General features: G+C 31.7%; 2 protein-coding genes across 5 annotated transcripts; both read left to right on the top strand.

Annotated features, from left to right (window-relative positions):
* Nucleotides 1–5,683: 5,683 nt before the first annotated feature.
* Nucleotides 5,684–15,340, top strand: LOC130826304 (uncharacterized). Of its 4 annotated transcripts, none has more exons than XM_057691915.1 (6): nucleotides 5,684–5,944; nucleotides 9,038–9,122; nucleotides 10,404–10,531; nucleotides 10,635–10,706; nucleotides 12,570–15,079; nucleotides 15,164–15,340. In XM_057691915.1, the coding sequence occupies exon 5, from the start codon at nucleotides 12,573–12,575 to the stop codon at nucleotides 14,421–14,423; it is 1,851 nt and encodes a 616-aa protein (XP_057547898.1). In that variant the 5' UTR covers nucleotides 5,684–5,944; nucleotides 9,038–9,122; nucleotides 10,404–10,531; nucleotides 10,635–10,706; nucleotides 12,570–12,572; the 3' UTR covers nucleotides 14,424–15,079; nucleotides 15,164–15,340. The 4 variants fall into 4 exon arrangements, with proteins under 4 accessions (XP_057547898.1, XP_057547900.1, XP_057547899.1 ...); XM_057691917.1 differs by having other exon boundaries at nucleotides 10,412–10,531; XM_057691916.1 differs by having other exon boundaries at nucleotides 10,404–10,706.
* A 7,323-nt stretch (nucleotides 15,341–22,663) lies between these two features.
* LOC130826305 (uncharacterized) lies at nucleotides 22,664–23,730 on the top strand. The gene has a single exon (XM_057691919.1). The coding sequence runs from the start codon at nucleotides 22,705–22,707 to the stop codon at nucleotides 23,398–23,400; it is 696 nt and encodes a 231-aa protein (XP_057547902.1). The 5' UTR covers nucleotides 22,664–22,704; the 3' UTR covers nucleotides 23,401–23,730.
* The last annotated feature ends 507 nt before the right edge of the window (nucleotides 23,731–24,237 follow it).

The following is a 24,237-nucleotide window of genomic DNA, read 5'->3' on the forward strand; positions in this document are numbered from 1 at the left end:
GTCTATTATTCATTACCATCATCAAATGCACTAATTGTATAAACATTTGCCCATTTCAATGTATAAAATAATGTCTACTTTACATGTCATTTACAATTTGTTTCATTTCACTTAAAAAATTCTGGTAAAAAATTTTAAAAGAGCAAATTCAAAATGACATAATATACAAATACACAATATATTTTAGGGGATGGTTGGTTTTCAGATTTTATTAGCTTTTGTAACTGTATTTAGCTTGCTAACTTAGTTAAGCTGTTTTTAGTGTTTGAATGAATAACTTTTGAAAAAAAGCTTTTGGGAACCAATTTGAAAAGCAATACAATGACATTTCCAATAAAAAATCAGTTTAGACCAAACTCAAAAATAAAAAAAGGTTAAAAAACTTTAATTTTGACTTCAATGTTATTATTTCATACATAAAAATTAAATTGATAAATTTCAACTTAAAGTATATAACCTTAAATGAATTAATTATTATCTTGTTAAAGTAATCAATTTAGAAATCAAAGTGATCGATTATATTCCTTCTAATTCACTAGTAATGTCTCATTTACTTTTTGGACACTATTCATCTCTTACTCTTAATTTATATTTTATTATTAATCTATAAGTTAAAACATAGTTAAGTGGGATCTTGTTTGATTCGTCTCTACGCAAGGATTATTTATATCAACTTTCTATAATTTTAAATTTTGCACAATTAGAGATATTAAGAATTGAACACGTGCATAGGATATAATGCATAAAATAAATGAGACATTAGTAATGAATTAGAGGGAGTATATAAAAGTGTTCAATAATAACATTAGGTTGAACAACTTTAACTTAATAAGTAACAAGTTTAAAAATGATCAATTACAACCTTAAGGCTTAAAGTGATCAATTTTAAAGCTTATGGTGCTAAATAAGTCATCACTTGTATAGTGATCAATAAGACCTTATTATATTAAATGAGTTCATTATAATCTTAAAGTGGTCAATTTTTACCTTTAAATAAAAAATTATAAATGACCAATTATAACTTTTAGAAATGTCAATTATTAACTATGACCTTAAAGATATTAATTATGACCTTAAATTGATCAATTAATAATTATGTATAGTAAAAAATTATAATTAGACTGATTGGACTACTCTTATGCCAAAGGCCTTACCGAACACCTTACAAAAGATGATAAATGCCTAAAGAATCGATGATAACCGCACAAGTTTCAAAACCAGTTTGAGCATATATGGGGCTCCAAAAAGCACCAGAAGAGGCTCACAAGTCACGACATGAATGTGTGTGCGAGAGCATATTATTAAGGTTAGCCCATGTAATATGGATATGGGAAACTATTACAAATACTAATGCGGTAAATAAAACTATAAATATAAGATGTTGTTTGTAGTGTCTCCTTTGTATATGGCAACAGACTTTTTGTTTGAATGAATCTCAAATTGAACAAAACACCGTAGAGAAGATTAGTTATTTGTGACGATAAACGTCACCAGAAATCTTGATATAGATTAAAGGCGACTACGATACTTTCCTTTTGTGATATTTCCCCTACAAAGGTACTTTAGTTATGAGACCGGAAATTCACAACGAGATACAATCAATCACATCAACCGACTAGTACGAACCAATTAAACTGAATGATTATGTGTTTTTGTAGAGATTAAAATCTAAAAACAATAAAAGAGTTAATCACTCTCTTCTATATTTCAAGAGATTGAGAGAAAGATGACAAAAATTGATTTTCAAAGATGTAAATGATTTCCATGCACTCACTCTTATTTATAGAGTTGAAGTGACATATGGATTCATCCAAAACCATACATCAATGATAACTGATGATTATTAGTTTATTATAATGTAAAACATTCGTTCATAACAACACTACTTCATGAAACAAAGTTTCGTTTCACGAATAGAAGCACTGTTATGAGGTGCTCGAACGAGCATATGCAAAATCTCTTTCCAGAAAATTTCTGGCACGAAAATCTCAAAGTGCTCGAATGAGCAAAAACACCAAAACATCAAACATAAGGTTTTGGAACAAACTGCTGGACCAAAGAGGACATGCTTGAACGAACACACCCTTGCTCTAACGAGCACTTGGGTCGAGTAGCTCTATTTTGCTTCGTTGTTATGTTTTTTGCTTAGTCTATGCCTTAGTGCATGTCTTAAGCCTTTGGATATGTCCTACATGCTCTAAATACTCAACAGACTTGACATGCCAATGGGCATAGGAGGTGGGATTCCGAATGTGTCTATCTTTGTCGTAAGCAACTTAAGCAGCATCTCACAAGAGGTTTCAGGTGAGAAGCCTCCTATGTCTTATGTAAAGTTTCCTTTGTGTTAGATCAACTGCAATGCTCGCACTGCTTGAGCTTTCACAGGCTAGGTTGCAGAAAACCAAGTGACCTTACAGTCAAGACACACACACAGGAGAGAAAAATGACGGTGAAAAAAGTACAAACGTACCATTTTCAAAAGTCATACTCCTTCTGTCCCATTGGTTTAGCTATAAGTACATGATTGGTTTTTCTCAAAGAAAAGAGTAAAAAGGTGGTCTTTATGGGGAAGTGGGTGAAATTGAGAAAAAGACAAGTTAAATATGTAGATCATAATTAAAGAGTGTGGGTCGTGGACTAAAAATTGAAATATAGCAACTCTTTTAGGACGGATTAAATGGAAAATATAATAATTTTTAAGCGATAGAAGTAGCTTGCAAAAAATAATCAGCACAAATAATTGGCAAAGTGCATGAAAATAATATATCAAATACTATATGGTTAAGGTGATGCATTAAACATTAACCAACCTATTTGCAACTAACTCAAAAAGTGCATGAAAATCGTCGAGCAAAAAACTCATCCATGATAACACAATAGAAAATATCAATCACACAATAACAATTTTTACATTTCCTCAATATATTAAACCTACTTGCTCCTTGGGCCATTTGTATGCCCACCAGCCTACTTATACATGGCAAACCAATAAAAACACACTAACAAATAAATAGGGGCATGTACATAAGAGGTATGCAAGTAGGAAACCAGCAACAAATACCAATATTCAATAGATAAAAGCTTTAATTTCCTTTAATGTCCAACAAAACTAATTGAAAGAATGGTCACCATTGTTAGATAAAGATTTATAGCTTTAATTTCCAAAAAGCGCCTAGGCAAGTACATCAAGGCAATGACTACACTAGATATTTTTTTATTGCCAAGGAGGAGAGGGAATTAATATATAATTCGTATAGGAGTTAAGAATTAAACTCTTATGAGAAGGGTTAAAGAGAAAGCACTCAGCCGTCAGGCAAACAATGATTCTCAACTACATACACTAGATTAGTATTGAATAGTATTGAATAAAATGTAATCTTTGTCAACAATGATATTCAATATTGACTTGTATTGATTCACGTAGCCGACCCATATCGTTGGAATTCAAATCTTGGAATAGTTGCGGTAATATGGGGCCATCTTCCAAGCTCCAACTCATCTTTTTGTCAATTCTTGAATATGCAATTCTAGTCCACAACTTTAGGTATATAAATAGTATTGTCAAAATATTCCTCATCATAAAGGGAAAACCCTTTTTTTTTCTTTCACAAATTCTTGTGAGACGGTTTTTTTTGAGAGACCATCTCTAGTTGGGTCAACTTATATATATTTTTAAAATATTGTAAGTAGACATTACGAATGATGTAAGTAGACATTTAAAATAGTAAAAGTAGGCATTAAAGATACGATAAGTAAGCATTAAGGATAATGTAAATATGCATTACGTATATGATAAGTATGCATTAATTTTTAATGAACTGACTTTGAAATACGTCTCTTAAGAGACTCAAAGAGACGGTCTCTTAAGAGACTAGCTGTTTTTCTTTAGCATTCTCCCCAACCCCACCCTGCCACCCCTTCAAACTTTCCCCATTCTTTCCAAAAGACCCTGATCTGAACCAAGCTCTAAACATGAATGGCACAAGCATTAAAAGACAAACATCCACCATAGCAAGACCTCAATCAAATCCTTAAATACACAATTAGCATTGTTCTAATTCAACAAACATCCTAAACCAAGAAACCCAATATTTTTTGACACAAACTACTCTTTACAAGTTACAAGCATACCCCTCATTGAGCAAATAACTCACAAAAACATAATCTTTCGTTTACCAACAAAAACTCTGCAGTATAGAAAAAGAAACGACTTCTTGTAAATTGTAATCAACAAAGCATATTACCCACAAAAACAAAAGGAAAAATTGTCCAAAATAATTTTACCTATTGTCCATTTGCTGTGAATAATTCTTACTATTGATCATTTCTAAATAATCTAACCTTTCTATACTATTTGCTGGCAGCACTTCTTTCCACATTTAAACTGTCTGATGTAGGTATCTAGTAGCCGTTACACTCGTCTTGGATGGTAAGTGTCTAAAATAGTCAGTTAAAATGTGAAAAGGAGTGTTGTCAGCAAATAATATACGAAGGTTAGATTATTTAGAAATAATCAATAGTAGAAATTAATCACCGTAGATAAACAATAAGTGAAATTATGGTGGAAAAATTTTCCAAAACAAAATGCCTAAATTCCATGCTAGAACATAAATTCATCAACAAAAGTTACACACAAGAAATCAAAATTCTCAAAGTAAATATGGGTAAAATTAATGTCAGAAACACTTGCAGCTTATTAAGAATATCACCAACTGGGGTTTACCAAGCGGCTAGTAAAGAACGCAGGTGTTCTTCGGACACAGTCGAAACATGACCTGATGACCATAATTTTTATTATACGTTCATTAAAAATATTAAGGATTGAATTAGTACATTAAACTGCGTGAAAAATAAAATTTAATGAAGAAAATAATATAAATTTTCTAAAAGGTTTTTTCCTAAAATAATACTAAGTTTAGTTTATTAACTAATTTATCAATTTTTGTCATATAATTTTCTATATTTTGATTTTTAACATGTTAGAGATATTACATAAGTTTATATTATTCATGGTTAATTAAAAATTGAAATTATTGTAGGGAATTAAATAAAAATTGTATTATTACCGGTATCTTTTTTCTAAAATTTATTAGGAAATTTTCAAATGGCGACCCTGAGTTTTTTTTGCTTTTCCACGTGGTATACAATAAATTCATGTTGTAACCTTGAACTTCCAAATTTTGCATGTGGTAGACAAAATGTTAATTTTTTGATAAAATTAAGTATTCATTTTGATTGAATTATGTTAAGGAACCAACTCAACCAAAAGCTTAAGCTGATGGTTGAGGCCCCAGGATATCTTATATACTCTAACACACTCCCTCACACGAGAGCCTATTGGGCGAGAAGTGTGGATGCAACACCGACCCTAGCATAGGCCCTCCTCATATCTGGTGCTAATATTCCACTTTAAATGAGGGTGGTTGAAATTCAAACCCGTGACCTCTTGTCATACTGGCTCTGATACCATGTTAAGGAACCAATTCAACTAAAAGCTTAAGTTGATGATTGATGCCCCAGGATATCTTACATACTCTAACAAATTACGAAATATGTGGTCAATTTGGATGGTTATCTTTTGAAAAAAGTCATTATGTTAGGGATAAATAGCATGAAGTTAATAAAAACAATTCTCTTTTGTCTACCATTTAAAAAAATTAAAAGCTAAAGATCATCACATGAGTTGAAAAAAAATATTGTCTACCATGTAGAAAAACTATAGTTCAAGTTTACCCTGAATTTCCCAAATTAAATTAGATAATCACTTACAAATAAATTTGATTAACTAATAGAGCATCGGCGCGCCAAAAATCTGATTACCTTTTGAAACGGGGATGGTAAACCCTAATTTTGCTCCTCACCACATTTCACAACTGATCTAAGATGCAATCATTTTGGCGAACTGTGATCAAATCCTCCGAATTTTATCGTCACGGGCGCACGGGTGAGATATTTTCGGTTGATCTATTATAATTATGACGCTCTTGATTTTAGGTTTAATCTTTAGAATAAAAGTCTGATTATTAAATTTTGAGAATTGTACTATAATGCAACCGAAAATTAGAAATTAGAATATAGGTAATTTTTATTGGCGACTACTTGGAAAATCAGAATTATTCTGTCTGTAATGAGCATGTTTTTTTAATATTGTCTGTAATAAGCGTGTTTTCTTAGAACTTTTCTGTAATGAGCGTTTTGCTACCTACTGTAATGTGCGTTTATTAGGCAAAAACAATTGTTTTGTTAGTAATTGTTGGTGTTCCTATCAATAACGGGACACAGTTAGGTTAGCACAAATCAGGCTTGTCACTAGAGGATTTGGAGAGTGTTTAGTGGGTGAGCCGGTCAGAGACTTGTCTGCTTTGAAATTGCTACAAGATAACGATGCTAAAGTAACAAACGTCAACTGGCCCGGAGGGTGGACCTTCCGATGCTAAAGTCACTAGAAACACAATATGAGTACCTAGGTTGCCCAATCCCAAGTGTAGAGTGAGGATCACCAACTAGGATTTGGTTATGGTGTGAGGCCTTTAACAAAGTTCTTTAATGCAAGATAAATGGAAGAAGGTTAAATGCTATTCTCCAAATTATACTCTCAGACAAAGAATTAATGGGAAAGACATAAGGGGCTTTAATGGTGGAGAATATTGGTATATTACTTGGAGTTGTGGAAATTCTAATAGAGAAGGAATGTCCGTCTCGATCTTTAGCAAATTTTCTGTGAGACGGCCGCATATGTGCGACCACTCACAGATCCAGCCCATAATTTTGAAGTTGCCATTTTAAAGCTTAAATTGGACATTTTGGACCTTGAAATAGTCATTTTAAGTCTTGGATTTGACAAACTTTAAATCATTGGAATATACATTCTAAGTTTTGAAATGGATTGGAGTAGGTAAGTAAAATATAAAATTAAGGGTTGAAGTAGGGGTTTTAAGAGTTAAAGGTGACATTTTAAGTGGTGGAATGGATGTTTTAAGGGTTGAAATCGATAGCTAAAAAATTAAATTAAGCCTCTGGAGAAGAAAGATTGAGGCTTGGTGTAGGGGTTTTAAGTGTTAGATTTGACTTTTGAAGTTCAAATTGGTATTTTAAGGCTTGAATTTGGCAAGTATAAATTTTTTTTGGTTGAACGCGTGAGGCGGCCGCATACAAGTTTTTGTGCTCGATCTTTGTGTGTGCATAGTTGAGTCAGTCGTGCACGGATGTTAGGGTGAGCAAAGTCGTACATTTGAGCCGAAACAAGCATATGGATTGAATATTCTATATCCAAAAAGTGTCGTATCCGAAATCTGATCCAATCTGACGCGATTTGGATATTCGAATCCAACATCAAAAAAATTCAGATTAGAGATCTGAAATAGCCGATATTCGATGTGAATAAGGATAAGTTGAAAAATTCAAATCGAATATCCGAATTATTGGATATCCGATCAAAATTTAGTCAAAATGAATTTTTTAAATATAATTTTTTTCTTATTAGTATCGGATATCCAAATTTACTTATAATATGCAGATATATCATAACCAACTATCTGAAATAATGTTGGATATTCGATGTTTGACTATTCAATAAATGTCGAATATTCGGATATCCGAATCTCAAAAATCTGATACCTGAAGAAATCAGATCAAGTCATAGGATTTTTGGATCATCATATGGTTTTTGGGTGGTTTTAAAATGGCCTCTTGTAGAAGCAATTTTGGGTTCAATCGGTTTTAGGGTGATTGATGACAACCTTCCTTCCTCCTTGATATCTCTTTATATGTCGACTTTATTGTTTCAAAGCTTCTGGGTTTAATTTTCTGGTCTAACTTAATAATATCTCCGGTTTGTGTTTGAGTCTGATATTACAAATTAGTACTTAATTGTTTGTGTATCCATCTAACTTTTTCCTAGTTGTTTTTTTGTGCTTTACATGGTTGCAATATATTAAAATCTAAATTAACTCTTGTGAGAGACCATCTATCAGTGAGACAATATCAAAATAAGGAGTTCATATTCTCATATAACTATTTGTGTAAAATCTTAGCTTGTGTTGAAAGTAGGGCTTATTTGATCCGACTTGTTGGATCTATGTTCTTCGGCAATAATTTAACTCTATGAAGGGTTCTGTACAAAATATTGCCTCAGATTTTCGTTATACGGCTTTTGTTTAAATTCCTGAATTGATTGTTGCAAGCTGGGAAGAAGTTTAAAGAAAAGAGAAGACAATTGCAGAGTATCATTTTGTGAATACAGTTTTCATTATGACAGACACTGATTAGCATTCACTGGTATTATCAGTGCCAATGACCTTTAATTTCTTGTTGGATTTGCTTGGATGACAATGTCCATCCTCGATGAAGTCAAATTTTTTTATTTTTATTGTTTTTGATAAATAGTAAAGTGACTAATTAAATCATCTACACTTCTTTACGTGAAGTTGCATATGATGTTTGCAATCAAGGTTTAATCGGAAACTACTTCTTTGGCTCTTTGCTATCCATATTCACACGGGTAATGTTGCGTACATTTGACCCTCGTAATTCCCGCCTACTTAGATGGGAGCCCTTAATGCCATTGGGGTAATTAAAAATTATCATTCTATCATTGTGTGCCTGAGGGCTATGGACCCTGAAGTTTATGATTTGTTCAAGAATGGACCCTGAAGGCTATGGTTAACAAAACTTGATGTTTATGTCATAATTTTGTGCGTGTAGAGCTCTGTTATTTCTTTGTTTTTAATTATATATTGTTTCTAATACTTCAACTCTAATTAATGGGCACTGATACTCTTATTGCTTGTGGATGAAAAACTTTCATTGGCTTCTTTGATCAAAAGATTAATATAGTTGGAGAATTGCCTAACGTGTACTTTTTTGAGGATTATGAGGGAAAATATGAATGTCCACATTGACTGTGTAGCACAACTTGTAGGCTGTTATTATTTGGTTAGATTCCATACATAAGGCTGATGCTTTGGGGTTTTGCATATTAGGTCATAAAACTGATACTGATATCATTCTTGATATACTTGCATGTTCACAAATTAAGTTGATGCTGAATTGGACTTGGGTCTTATCATGCTGCCATCAATGTTCCACCTTCCCTTGTGCCAATGATTGCTGTGATTAAATAGGTTTGAAGCTCTTTCTACATCTTTTTTGTATACTTCACTTTACTCCTTGCTTATGTGTATGCATCAGTTTTGCCATGTTGTTCTGCTTCGTAAGCGCTTACGTTGCGTTGCGTTAAAGGCTGCATATGTGTTGGCATCAGTTTTTCCATGTTGTTCTTCATCGTAAGCGCTTGCGTTGTGTTGCATTAAAAGTTAATTTGTTAGATCGTAACAACATAAACTTAGCTGGAAAAGGAGCCAGATTGTTTTGCAACATATACAAAATTGTTATCATATATCTTACTGTGCTCGAGAAAATTATTACATGTTGATTATCATTAGGTTGTTCTATGATACCTTTCCATAAACTTCCTGAATTAGAATACTTCAATCAGAATTCATTTGCATTCTATTAAGTTTTCATTATGTGATGATCTAATTGGTGTGATAACTTGATCAATTTTAGGAATTGTATGTACTAGACATCTGACTTGTCATTTTGGCTGCCAATTATGTGAGGTCTAAACGAAATTAAGATTTTCTTTGAGCTATTTTATGTTTGTTGTGCATCATATTTGGACATGAGATAGTCCCTTGAATATGTTTGAGAACCTTGTAGACAAAAAAACATCGATTTTGAAAAATGGAAAGCATGTTTATTTATTGTGCACACTAGAGCTTGGAAATGTTCTTCCCATGGCAGCTTGTGTGCATGGATGTTTTGCACGCGCCAACATAGGAGAGCACCATTCTTCACGCTTTTAGTTGCGCAAAATAATTTCCATCCCATTGAGTTCGTTATATCTCTTTTAGAAAATCACTCGTTGATATGTAAAATGTAGCAAACTCAACAGAAAGAGGGAATATTGAATAGAAAGTAACTCTTAGTCATTGAAATTTATTTACTGTCTACTTAGTCGGTTTGCTTTAAGCAGTCAATTACTTACAACACAACAACACGAAAGTTATAATCCAACATTTGATATTATTTTTAGCCTCGTCTGTGAGTGTGTACGCATTCATTATCAGTTCCAAGCAAGGATGGTTTTGGTAGGTCAGTGACAGTCAACATAAATCATCGTTATTCCTTACGTTATGAGCCAAAGTTTTACAATTAAACATACAACTATATTTTTCAAAATTTTGAAAACATGAGATTCAAGCATTCACCCTGCAGAAATTGATGGGTTACCATCAATTCTTGGACAAGATGAAAACTGATTTTTTATATTCTTTCTGTGTCAGTAGAACATTAGGCTTCTGCTGTGGCATGTTCTAAAGAGACTATTGTCTGGTTTAAAGTGATGCAGGTACATTACATAACATAAGGAACATATTCTTTTTTATCAAAGTTTATCAGGAATGGATTTGTAGGTGGACAAGAGTGAGATCTGAAAGGGACTAAGGAGTCTTGAAACCCAGAAAGTGAAGTAATTTAGGCTTTCTTTTTTGTGATGCTGACTATTTGTTCTGAGAATATTTTTTGAAGGAAAGATTATGAATTTTGTATTCTAAACAATCCTTGAATTGCAGGTCCCTCAAGGCTCTAGTCTACCAGCAGTGAAAGTTAGCTTGTGGGTTTTCTACACTGTTTCTGTTTCATGAGTATGTTTCTTTTTACTTTGTTCTTGATTCCTTGTGCTCTCTCCTTTTATTTAGAAAAAACAACCCTTTTCTATTCTTTCATGCCTAGACAAAATACAATTAGATAATGAAAAATTATCAGGATAAATACAATTTTTGTTTATTTCCTTATAATAATACCAATTTTTGATCAGCTTAGGAGGTGTGTTCCTAGAATATCCCTAACATGTTAAAAATCAAACTATAGGAGATTATATGACAAAAGAAAATTCATAAATTAGTTAATAAACTAAAGTTGGTATTATTCTAGATAAAACCCCACTAAGTTGGTGTTATTTATGACGAAAGGTTGTATTATTCACAATAATTCTTCCATTAGATAATAGAATTGAGCATTTAAGATGAAGAGAGGAAATAAGTACGTGGATGAGATTAAAAGAAAAAAAGTTAGACTATTGCCAAAAAAGAAAATTGTGCAATTTAGGTGAGAACGGACTAAAACTATAAACATGTTACCTCCTTTGTCCCTTATAGTTATAATTTTACTCGGTCTTCATTTAAGGTTGTACTTTTTATTTTGCATTAATTTTTTTATATTGATCCCTGCAATTTGAAAACCATAATTAGATTTATGGTTAAAGGATATTTTACTTTTCTTATGATAGGGGTTTGATTGTCATTCCAATTAGAAAATCAATAATTTTCTTCCCTTTTGCATGTAGAGAATTATCCTTACCTCATACTAAAAAAATAATTCCTACAAATTAATATTATTACATTTTTAATTGGACTTTAAGACATTTTTTTCATTCTTTAGGTATTTGTCTTATTTATCAATTACAAACTAATATTGTTATATATATTAAGGGGTGTAAATTATGAAAGATACAAAGAGTATTAAATCATCTTATCAAATATTTATGCCTTTTCATTTTACAAAATTTTTTTAGTTGAATGAAAAAGTTGGGTAATGAAAATGATGGTATGCTTATGTAATTTTAGAGAAAAAATATTTATAGTTGGATGAAAACCTTTTTTCCATCTTTGAAATCTCTTCTTATACAATGAAAATAATAGGAATAATGTTTTTTATGAAAAAGTTTGCCAATAAATTATGAGATGGTTTTGTTTAGATGTAATGAAATATTAAGGGTGCACAATAAAAGTAATCTATATGTGTCAATAAGGAGTCTATTCCCACAATATTGCAAAATAAAAAAATAATTCCCACTTTCCTTAAAATGGGAAAGTAATTCCCACTTTACCGTCCACGTAGATTATTTTGAAAAAATTTTTTTTTTTTTAATTTTTAATATAACCGCTACTTGAGGTAGCGGTTTTGTTTAGGGAATTGAAGAAAATCGCCAGATGAAATGGCGGTTTGGTAATTTTTTTATTTTTAAAAAAAAAAAAATAAAATTTTTGGGTAAACCGCCACTTGAAGTGGCGGTTTTATACCTGTACAAAACGGCAGTATCTGTTCTTTTTCTTCACTCATTTCATTTGCTTCCTTCCCTTCGCTGCTGCTGGTTATCTAAAAAAAAAAAATTCTTCAATTCTCATCTACTTCATATTCACAATTCCTCTCATTTAACTAAATTAATCAACTACATTCTCATCTTCTCCTTCTTTACTTGTTCATATTCATCATCATTTAAGGTAATAACATAACCCTAATTTATTTCAATTTGCAAATTGAATATTTTGTTTATTATTGTTTTCAATTGAAGTTATAAATACATTGATTGTTTAATAAATTCTCTTGTTTTCATGATATAAGCTTACATTTTACACATTTGTAGTTGAATTTTAGGATTTGGTTTGTATGCATATAAAGTGTTTAATGATATGCTTCAATGAAAGTTTATTACTTTGTATTTGCAGAATATGGATCATTATCCCGTTATAGTGTATTGGGGTGGGGAAGTAAGTTATACTGGATCTGATGTTGGGTATAATGGAGGAATAAATACAGTGATGTTTATCCATCGTCAAAATACGACTTTTGAGGTGTTTGTTAGCAAAGTCTATGATGTAATTGGTTGTGATCGCAACTCTTTTATGTTAAAATTGGAGATGAAATATCCGGTGACTGGGAAAAATGTGTTAGTCCCGATTAAGAATGATGAAAGCATAAGTGCTCTTGCTTATGCGGCATCACAAGCCCCTAGAACGGCAATGGAGGTTTATGTTGAATTGGTTGCAAGTTTGGATAATGCGAGGGAAGTCATGACTAGCATGGAACTTCCAGAATCAGGTCCTAGTGTACGCCATGATACATTCACAGAAATGTTAAGTAACCCAAATTACGTTAATGAGCACTTGGATGAGAATAGCTCTCCAACTCATTCACGTGGCATTGGTGGTGGTGTAATGAACACCTTTTCCACGAGTCACTTGGGTAGCCTTAATGCGAACGAGGTTGACTCTTTAGATCAGGAGGATGAACATATTGATTCTGATTCAGAAGAGGATGATGAAAGAAGAGAAGCTCTAGATGCAGCGATTAGAGATGGTGCTCCATCTCAAGATTGGCTTAGAATTGATGAGGTTGATCAAAGATTGATTGATGCATGGATGACCTGGAACGATGACAACTCCATGAATGAAAATGGAGACTTTAGGATAGGGCAAGAGTTTAGCTCCTTAGACCACCTTAAGAAGAATGTTAAAGCATGGGCGATTTCTAATAATAGAAACTTCCGTGTAATTGAGTCGGAGCCTTCAAAGTACGTTATCCAATGCACTAATGCGGAGGATATATGTTGTGAATGGAGGATGCGAGCTGTTATGACCGCAACGGGATCATTTAAGATTGTGCGATATAAGGGTCATAATCAAGATTGCTCAGTACATTACAGTGACGACCATCCCCTCCTTACTTCTGAATTTGTTGCTGATCTTATCGTGGATATGATTAGAGTTGATCCAGCGTTTAAGGTGAAGTCAATCGTTAATTTTGTAAAAAATAAATACGGATTTGTAATAACATATAAGAGAGCTTGGTTGGCCAAAAATAAGGCTATAACAAAAGTGTTTGGGGATTGGGATAAGTCCTTTGAGGAGCTTCCACGGTACGTGCAGGCATTAATGCAATCTAATCCAGGAACAGTGGTGCAATGGGAAGTCCAACCAACAATGGATCCTACCAAAGTGATGTTACAGCGAATGTTCTGGGCTTTCGGACCATCCATTAAGGGTTTTCCCCACTGTCGTCCCCTTATTTCTATAGATGGTACACATTTGTACGGAAAGTACAGAGGCACACTTATGATTGGTATGTCCATAGATGCAAATTCTCAGTTGTTCCCACTTGACTTTGCCGTTGTGGAGGGAGAGAGCAACGACACATGGAGTTGGTTCTTGGATTGTATAAGGCATTATGTCACTAAGAGGGACGGCTTATGTGTTATATCTGATCGTCACAAGGGAATTTTGCATGCAATGAACAGAGTTGGAAAAGGTTGGGAAGAACCATATGCATTCCATCGGTTTTGTAAACGTCATCTAGCTTCAAACGTGCATAAGAAGTTTAAAAACATAGCGGTTAAGAACTTATTTGGAAAAGCTTCTGAACAAACAAAGATTCGGAAGTATAATTTTTACATGAATCGCCTTAAAGAGCTTAATGAGGACGCGTACAAGTACTTAGTGGACGGTTCTATTCCCGAGCGCCAATGGACTTTGATTCATGACGGTGGGCATCGATATGGAGTGAGAACTACAAACATGTCTTAAGCGTTCAACGGCGTTATGAAAGGGGCCAGGTCACTCCCAATCACTTCATTAGTTAGGATGACATTCTACCGGGTAAACGAATACTTTGCCACAAGGAGAGATTTAGGGAGAAGCAGATTAGATAGTGGACATGTGTATGCGAAGAAACCAAGTGATACGATTGATAAGAATGCTGAAAAAGCACGCTTTCATGATGTTAGGATATATGACACAGTGCGTGAGATATTCGAGGTCACCACTGGTTGTGGCAATAGGATAGCAGGAAAAGGTGGAAAATCCTACATGGTTGACCTCACAGCAACATCATGCACATGTCAGAAACCAACCATCTTCAAGTTACCGTGCTCACATGTTCTTGCAGTATGTCGAGCTCGTAATATATCGTACGATGCTTTTGTGGACCCTTCATTTCGCACTACAAAATACGTATCGACATATAAGAAGTCTTTCATGCCCGTTCCAGACATGTTCACTTGCGATCCTTGGAATGGTCCTACAGTTGTTCCAGATCCCTCAACGAAGCGTGCAAAGGGTCGTCCGCGATCAACTCGTATACGGAACGAAATGGATGCATTGTTGAAGCGTCCTCGTAACTCGTGTACCTTTTGTGGATGTAGTGGTCATAATAAGAAAACATGCCCTCGAAGGTCAACAAAGTATGTTTTTTTTTAAAATTTTGTAACAACATGTTCAATCTGATAATATTTAAATAATTTTAATAACACTTATGTATGTTTCAGCGATCATGGCGATGCCGGGCCCAGTAGCGGAGGTTGACGAGTTCACACCATCTCATCGACCGGTGTGCAAAACAAAAGGGGTCGGGGGTTGTAGTTTAACAAGCTTTGTATATTCTTATACGACTTGAACTTCTTGTATGAGTTTCCATAATTGTAATATATCTTTGCATTAGTTTCATAATTATTTTTTCAAAACAATCCTGTTCGTAATTGATTATTATGGAATAGATGGTATTGAACTAGTTTAATGCATGTTGCGTTCACTATTTTAAAATGAAAGAAAAAAAAAACTTAAGGCAAAGAAAAAAAAAAAAAAAAAAGTCACAAGCAAACCGCCACATGAAGTGGCGGTTTACCTGGACCAAACCGCCACTTCAGATGGCGTTTTTGTGGTTAAGGCAAACCGCCACTTGAGATGGCGGTTTTATCTGAAAAAAAAAAAAATTTAATTTTCCATGTGGACGGTATTGTGGGAAATACTTTTCCAAATAATGCAAAGTGGGAATTATTTTTTTATTTTGCAATATTTTGGGAATAGACTCTTCAATAAGTGGTAAAAATGAGAAAATAATTATTTTTTCCGTGAAAATAGTACTTGCTCGATTCAGGGTCATTTTTTGGAAAATTCTTTCTTCGTCCATGAAATATTAAAGTTGGGGGATACTTTCAAATTGCTTCAATGTGTTCACTTTTTAGATGTGAATCATGTGATCGTGTGGTAAATTAATATACAATCTTTTTAATGCTATCTAAACAGTATTTAAATATTCCTTCCATGCTAATACATTTGTTAAAATATTTTTTCTAAATTGTATTATTAAATTTGCTAGAATTTGTTAGTGTTTTTTTGTTATTTATGAGTCTAATACTTTATATTCTCTCCTAATTTTGAGTGAGGATTTTCTCTATTATTTAATATTATATTTAGGAATGATGATTTCATTTGAAAATTTGAAATTGACTCAAATTTATTATTTGGAAAATTAAAAATTTTCAAATTTGGACTTGAATTAAATTTCACCATTGTTTTTAAAGTAGTTAAGTTAAAACTGACTATCCAAATCTTGTCATTTTCAAATTCTTCATTTATCATTTTATAATTAAAATCTATAATTTAGAATGAAATACTTGTTCTCAAATACTACATAAAAGAAACGGAAAGTTGATCACCTAATTTAATAGTTGAAATTATTTGATGGAAAAGAAATATGGATTTTTGAGATTTTATTTTTTATTATAAAATAGGTGTTATAATTGTTAAGGAACCAACTCAACCAAAAGTTTAAACTGATGGTTGAGGCCCCATAATATGTTATATACTCTAACACGTCCTCACACACGAAAGCCTATTGGGCTAGAAGTGTGGATGTGCATATGCGCTGAATATTTCACTTTAAATAAGGGGTGGTTGAGATTCGAACTCGTGTCCTCTTGTCACGTTGGCTTCTGATACCATGTTATATATTCTAACACGCCCCCTCATATGAGAGTCCTTTGGGCTAGAAGTGTGGATGCGCATAGGCGCTGAATATGCCCCTTTAAATGAGGGGTGGTTGAGATTCGAACCTGTGACCACTTGTCACACTTGCTCTGATACCATATCACAGGTTGAGTTGATTCCTTGACATGGTATTAGAAGCCAGCGTGACAAGAGATCACAGGTTCGAATCTCAACTACCCTTCATTTAAAGTGGAATATTCAATGCATGTGCGCATCCACACTTCTAGTCCAATGGGCTCTCGTGTGAGGAGGCGTGTTAGTATATATAACATATTTTGGGGCCTCAATCATCAGCTTAAACTTTTGGTTGAGTTGGTTCCTTGACAATAATCTTAGTATGTCTTCTAAGAGATTGTCACACTTTTTTTAATCCGATTTTTTTACTTTACTACAATTTTTTATTAAAAAGTTCGTATCATTTTTTTCTCATTCACGTATTTAAACTTTCATTTAATATCATCAATTACTTTTGTTTATTCGACTATTTTTAAGCTTTTGTATATAATAAGATGAATTATTTTTCCCTCTATTAAAACGGATAAAAAGACAAAGGGAAAATATGCAAGAAAGAAGAGTCCATGAAAATTTTGTCATGTAATATAAAAGCAAAAATATTATCATCGGCGTAGAATCGGGCTTGTTTATCTCGTTCAGTGTTGGTTGAGGCGTATTAAGAGGCGGGAGACTCGGCTCCCTTCCCTATTATTTTTCTGGCATTTGCCTTATTTTTCATTGAGCTAATCCAGAGACTTTTTGAATGGGACGACCGTTTTATATAACAATTTGTATTGTTTTTTTATTTTAATTTGTTAAACAATAAATTTATTTTATTTTTACTTTAAATATAACTTCCTACTTTTATATTACTTCTCTTATTTCTAAATTATATCAGTATGTTAATCTATTATATTTAATTTTTTACGTTCTGTACCAAAAGCAAATAAGAATAGATGACTAGGACGAGGAGTATTCACGTATAACAGTGTCCTGACTCTCTTTTTCTTTAATTTTCTCTCTTGGATCGAGCCCGAGGGAATTTATATCAAATTGCGACACTCCAAGATTCTTTGTTGGAACACTAACTTTTACCCTTTTCTTTTGGATCTCATTAATAGTAGTATATATAATCTTCATCATTTTCTGGGACATTATAAAGTTTATATTAATTTAATCAGATTTTAGTACATTATAAAGTTATTTTTATTTTGTGTAATTGTACTATTTTAGTTGATTATGGAGCAGATGACAATTATACCATTCAGTTGAACTGTTTATTTGGATCATGTAATGTTGTTGGTTTTTCTTACTTTTATAAATGTGTGTATATGTTAACTAGTTTAGTTGATATAGTTATTTGAAGATGAGTCATATATATGCAAATAGAAGTATTATCTTGCTGTATTTTAACAATTAGCTTGCTTGAAATGGGCAAACCAAAGAAATTTATGTGCATCATCTACTAATTGGCAGCCTGGGCTATAAGCAGTGATGGACCTATAAAGGAGTTTAAAATTTATATTGACCATCAAAATAAAACTTTTTGCAAAATTCTCTAGGGAAAAGAAATTAAAAATACTTATACGCATTAATACAATACAATATTCAATAAAAATCAATAGTCATATTCAACATATAGAACGACTAGTATGACACCTTTATAGGTTAAATCCCAAGTTCGCCTATGACTATAAGTATAGAAATAGATCTTTCATTTATGTGTCCTTAGTATTTGGAAATGATTGCTAGATGGTCTCGTCTTAAGGTATAGTTTACTAGAAATTTAGTGCACATTAATTTTAATTTTTATTATGCATTATTTCTCACCCTTTGCACTCCACTGCTCACAATACTCCTTACTCTCTACTCCATATTACACTAACATATTAAGGTCTGCGTATGCTATTTTATTGTTCATTAAATTTAAATAAAAGTCTAATATAGATTTATGATACAGTAATTTACTGTGCACTATATCTTATTTTTCAATCTACCAACTTACACTTCTTACTCTCAACTCCACCAATTCACACTTTTTACTCTTCATTCCATTATCTCACGAGATTTTAGTGTTGATGCATACTAATTTAATGTATATTAAATGTATACCGAGAATTTACCATTCATTGAATACACTAATAGAAAATTACTATTACATATAATCATTGATAACCATAAAAAGGCAAAGTATATAAAAAATAACCAAAAACATTTTTTTTAATACATTTTGATACTTCTACTTAAATTAGAAATGACTTTATTGAATTGATTTAGTGAGTTGGTGGTAAAAATTGATGAACACCAATTTGTTCTAGAAAGAAGGGTTGAGTGTCGACTTCAAACAGTGTCGGACTCAGGATTTGAAACATAGGGTTGTGAGCCTAATAAAAGCGTCTTAATTCTCATAAACAAGTAATATAACTTAAAAACTATAATATGAATAAACTAAAACGAAGATAAATTCAACTAATCCGTTATAATAACAAACTGAACATTTCTTGATCAACTAGCCCTCAAGTGCGCAATTTTTTTCCATCAGTTCATGTGTTCAATGTTCATCATGAAAAGTAAGGTAAAAAAATATACATAGTGCAAAAATATGTCACAAAAAACTTAAGTCATTCAAACTTAATATTTACCTTTACTTCGGCCCATTTCGACGAGGTTTCATACGTTTAAATTGTCTATCAATACCTTTATTATGAACATTTTCAAATAAATCTTGATCCAAATAAGTGACTAAAATTATCATTTAAAAACTCATCAACCATGCTATTACGAAGTTTATTCTTGATAAATATCATTTTCACTTAGTCTCTCCAATGACTTAGAAATTGGTGTAGACGTTTGTTCTTTAATTGGTGTGGGAATTGGGATAGAAGTTGAAATAGGCTCTTGATATAAATTTGATGTTTGAAAATGACTTCATCCTAAAATCAATACAACAAATTATAAAATAAACTTGATATAAGTTAATTAAAAATTTAAAGTTATAATTAAAATGATGCTTTTTAATTTTATTCATAAATAACAAATTAACACCCATTGAAATCATAAACAAACACAAATACTAATTCTAAAATCTAAATTGAATTATATAAATCATAATTTAAAGTAAATAAAATTCAAATTATCACAATTTAAAGCAAATTGAAATTCTTTATAAACAATCACAACAAAAAAACCCAAATCATACAAACAATTACAACAAATAATACCCATTACCCAAATCATACAACAAATTGAATCCAAATCAAACATAATCATAAAATTTAATTTACACAACACAAATAAAATTGTTTTTCTCAAAGAATTATACCCAAAGCCAAAAGGCAGTAGGCGGCAACCACGGTCAGCAGACAGCAGCGGCAGGTCGGAAGCAACGGTTTCCGGTCAGGCGGTCAGCAGGCAGACGGGCGACGACAGTCAAGGTACCAAGGCGGCAAAGCAGGCTGCAATTAAAAATGGAAAACAGAGAGGATGGTGGAAGTCGAAGGTGAAAGACCCGAAAAGGCAAGAATCAGAATATAATATTCATTAACTGTAATTGGTTTGATAAGCTTTAATAAGATTAAAATCATAAATTATCACATGTGAATGTTGTAGCATAAGGGTTTTGAAGTCCTAACCCCACCACCTACATCAGGTCCACCACTGACCTCAAATGGGGCCAAGGAGTAGCTTTAGCAGTAGACTGAGATTGAGACCGGGTCAATACCCATGTTAGAAGCAAGAATTACATGCATGAATTAATTTTGAGCAGAGGTCTTAATTTCGGGTTAGTTTAAAATAGAATTTTAAGTTCATATTATTTTTATATTATTTTAAATTTATTTTGAAGTCAGATTCATTTTAAAGTCGGATAAATATCAAATCATCAGATCTGTTTTAAACACCTGCATACTCATTCTGTCTTTTCAATTTGCATCTTGTGCTGCTTTTGAATTGTCCTAATAATTTTACATTATTTTTACATTTAAATTATTTTAAATTTTATTTACATTAATAAAATTTTCTCTACATTTATTACTACATATTCGTCCATTGTAAGGAAGAGAATTACATTAAACACCAAACTTAAAATTACTATGATAACCCCAATATTGAATAACATTACCAAACTCAGTAGGCACTCTAGGCAGTAAAATTGAGTGTCAGAGGTTCAGATATTTTAAATGTAAATAAAATACACGTTGGGATATGTTTTAGCTTTTATTATCATTATTACTGTCCTAATAATACTTCAACGTTACCCCAAAGGTAAATTGCATTTAATCCTAATCTCCTATCTTTAATGGTCTCATTAAATACTCATCTAGTGATCTCATCTCTTTTTATAGATTAATTTTATTAATGGTTAATTTAATAAGTGAAAATTTTGTGTAAATGTGGGAAGAAATTAATTAATTCAACTAAAAAATATATGTAAATGGTACATGAGATTTGAACTCATGACTTTTCTACAGGATGGATGCTAAGTTTTTAGGAGCCCAGGGCAAAATATATTTTATAGACCCCTAACTATAATATGGACATAAAAACATTATATATTCGGTGTCGTAATAGAAAAAATTTTATACATTAATATATAATATAAAATTATTTTTAACTTCATTCCTAAACTATTGATTTTGTAATAAAGATGAAAAGAGAAAATATCAGTCTTATATTAGACATTTTAACATAGAAAAAATAGGGCATGATTTGTGAATATCCTTAAATTCAAAGTCTAATCTTCAAATTTTACTACGTAAGATTTTCACTTAATTCTAATCAAAAATTCACTACAAAACTACCGATAAACTTTCTTTTTTATTCTGTAGTCTTATCGTAACTCCTAAATATCAACTTACAACTCAACTTAAGATTGGAGATAAATACACTGTTATTAATAAAATAAGTAAAACAAAGAGTAAATAATCAAAGGACCACCGTACTTGGATTTAGCATCTCCTTACCCTCGATCCCATGGAAAAAACATCAAATGTACGTAGTTGGCCTCCCAAGTTATGAACTTATGGTACTTGTCCGATCCCACAATTATAACCAATAAAAAAAATGTGGTTTCGTTTCATTTTGTTTATCATAAATAGTTTATTTTAATCATATTTTTAATATCCATAAATACACTTCATAATAATTAGAAAAAATTATATATTAAAATTTGTGATTAAAATTTTATACAACAACACAAATTTAACAATATTTTATGTGAATATATTTTATTTTTTATATATTCATGAAAATTCATAATTAAATTTCTATGCTAGATAAAGCATTCCAATCTCTCGAATGTAATGAAATTAAATTTTATTATTTATCTAAATGGAACTAATATAAACTGAAATTTAAATCGCATTGAATTAGAACATTCAAAATATAAGAGTATAAGTGACTTTTAAAGTGAACTGATCAACTTATAAAACTACATCAGAGATCAATAGACCCTTAATCATCTTTGTAGTTTGTTTTGATTTTATCTTGAAAAATTATGTACATTTGTTTGTTACCTTTATAATTACCTTAGATTTATAAATTGAATGATATGGAGTAAAAATAAGTCAAGTTTAATATAAACATGGATATTAGTTAGTTAAAAAAAAAACCCTAATTTAACAAACTCATAGCTCATCAACTTGGAAAGTCTAAGGATTTTTTTGTTATCTTAACTTCCCTAGAGATTCTAGCTAGTTCTACTAGATAATAATTCAAAACATCAATTTCAAGTTATATACCACAAAAGAACCTAGCTAAAACCCATATTAATATAGTATTACCTTAAGATCAAAATATACATGGAGGGAAAATGGAAAAAGTAAAAAGCTAGAAAAGATGATATATACAACATCTCTCTCAAAAAGTATCTTATAACAAATTTATTTTATTATAGATATTTAAAAAAAAAAAAAAAAGAAATTAACCCCACCATTTTGGCCTATTCTAAACAAAACCCTTTATAAATTTCATTTTGAACGACACCCAATAACACCCGTTTTCTCATCTCTACCTTCTATCTTTTTTCTCTTACACCCCCACACAAAAAATGGTTAGACTCACTCACCCAAAAAGCCCTCTCTCTTCTCTTCACATTTTCTCAACTTTGAACAAATCTTCACCATCATCATCATCATCATCATCTTCTTCTTCTACTTCTTCTTCATCTTTAACAACCATAAAGGTTAAAACCCTAATTCACAATCTCATTTTCTCCCATATTTGCCATATTTTTAGAGCTTTATCCAAGGCTAAATCAATTTTCCTAGAGCTTTTTAAGGAAAATCATCTAATATACTTGAAACAATCCAAGAGAAAAAACAAGTATAGAAACAAAATACTATTTGGATCCTTTAGACTTCATTACAATTGGTGTTCTTCATCTTCTCATGTCTTGCCTATTCCATCTCCGACACTCATCAATAAGCATCCAAGTAATGATCATAACGTCTATTATGATTCTACTTGGAACTCGCTTTACTCGACAGATGACAATAACAATAACAATAACAATTGTAATGGTAATGGTAAGGAAGATCAAGAAGGACAACTTTCAAGTTATCTTCAATGGTTGGAAGAAAAAGGTTGCAAAAATGAGAATATAAATGAAGATGATCAAGTCAATGTTGGGAATGAGATTGATAAGTTGGCTGATATGTTTATAGCCAATTGTCATGAAAAATTTAGATTGGAGAAGATTGAATCTTATAGAAGATACCAAGAATTGCTTGCTAGAAGTTTGTAAGTGAAGCTCATCTTTTCCTTGGGGAAAAACAATAAAAAAAGGAGAAAAAAAAGAGGATAAGCAAATTAAATTAGTTAATTAGGTACTTATATTAATTAATTCCTCTTAGATATTTTTCCCTTTTTTATTTTATAAATTATATTTATTTTTGTTCATGGATTTGCGGTAGCAAAGGGAAGGATTAGGGGAGAAAACTATATTATAAATGGTTGGGGATTGTGAATGTAAACTAAGTTTCTCTTCTTTCTAGAGAAATATATATTTTGTAGGAAGAGGATGGTTTATAGGAATTGTACATTTAAGGGATATGGAATGATGAGAATATGGGAGAATTTTATTTTATAAATTTTGTGCAATCTTTTTCTTTGTCATTTGCTTAATATTATGGGATGGTCTACTCACTTAATTTCTTGCTAATTCTTCTCATTACTTAGGTTATCCAAATTTTCTTTGGCCTAAAATAATGGAAGAAAATTATGGTAAGATTATGTAAATATAAGTTAAAATCCTTCTCATACAATGCAAAGGAAGAAGTGGTTAAAACCAATTCAAATGGGAAATATTTTAGTAAATTATCACATTGAATCAAAAGACTTTTTAGTCACATCTTCTTTTATGGGTATGGTTAGTTATTTTTCATTTCTCTTCAAAACTTGACAATAGTTTATATGAGCAGAATATACTAGATATAATGATAATGAAAATACGTAGAAATTTGCATTAATTAAGTAACTCTACTAGCACGTCTAATTTGATCTTCAATAAAAAATATGGGGGTACAAAATAATCATTGGTTCATATTCAAGAGTAAAGCAAGAGCTAGTACTTATCAGCTCG

The sequence above is a fragment of the Amaranthus tricolor genome, chromosome 10 (assembly GCF_026212465.1).
Source record: "Amaranthus tricolor cultivar Red isolate AtriRed21 chromosome 10, ASM2621246v1, whole genome shotgun sequence".
Taxonomy (NCBI): Eukaryota; Viridiplantae; Streptophyta; class Magnoliopsida; order Caryophyllales; family Amaranthaceae; genus Amaranthus; species Amaranthus tricolor.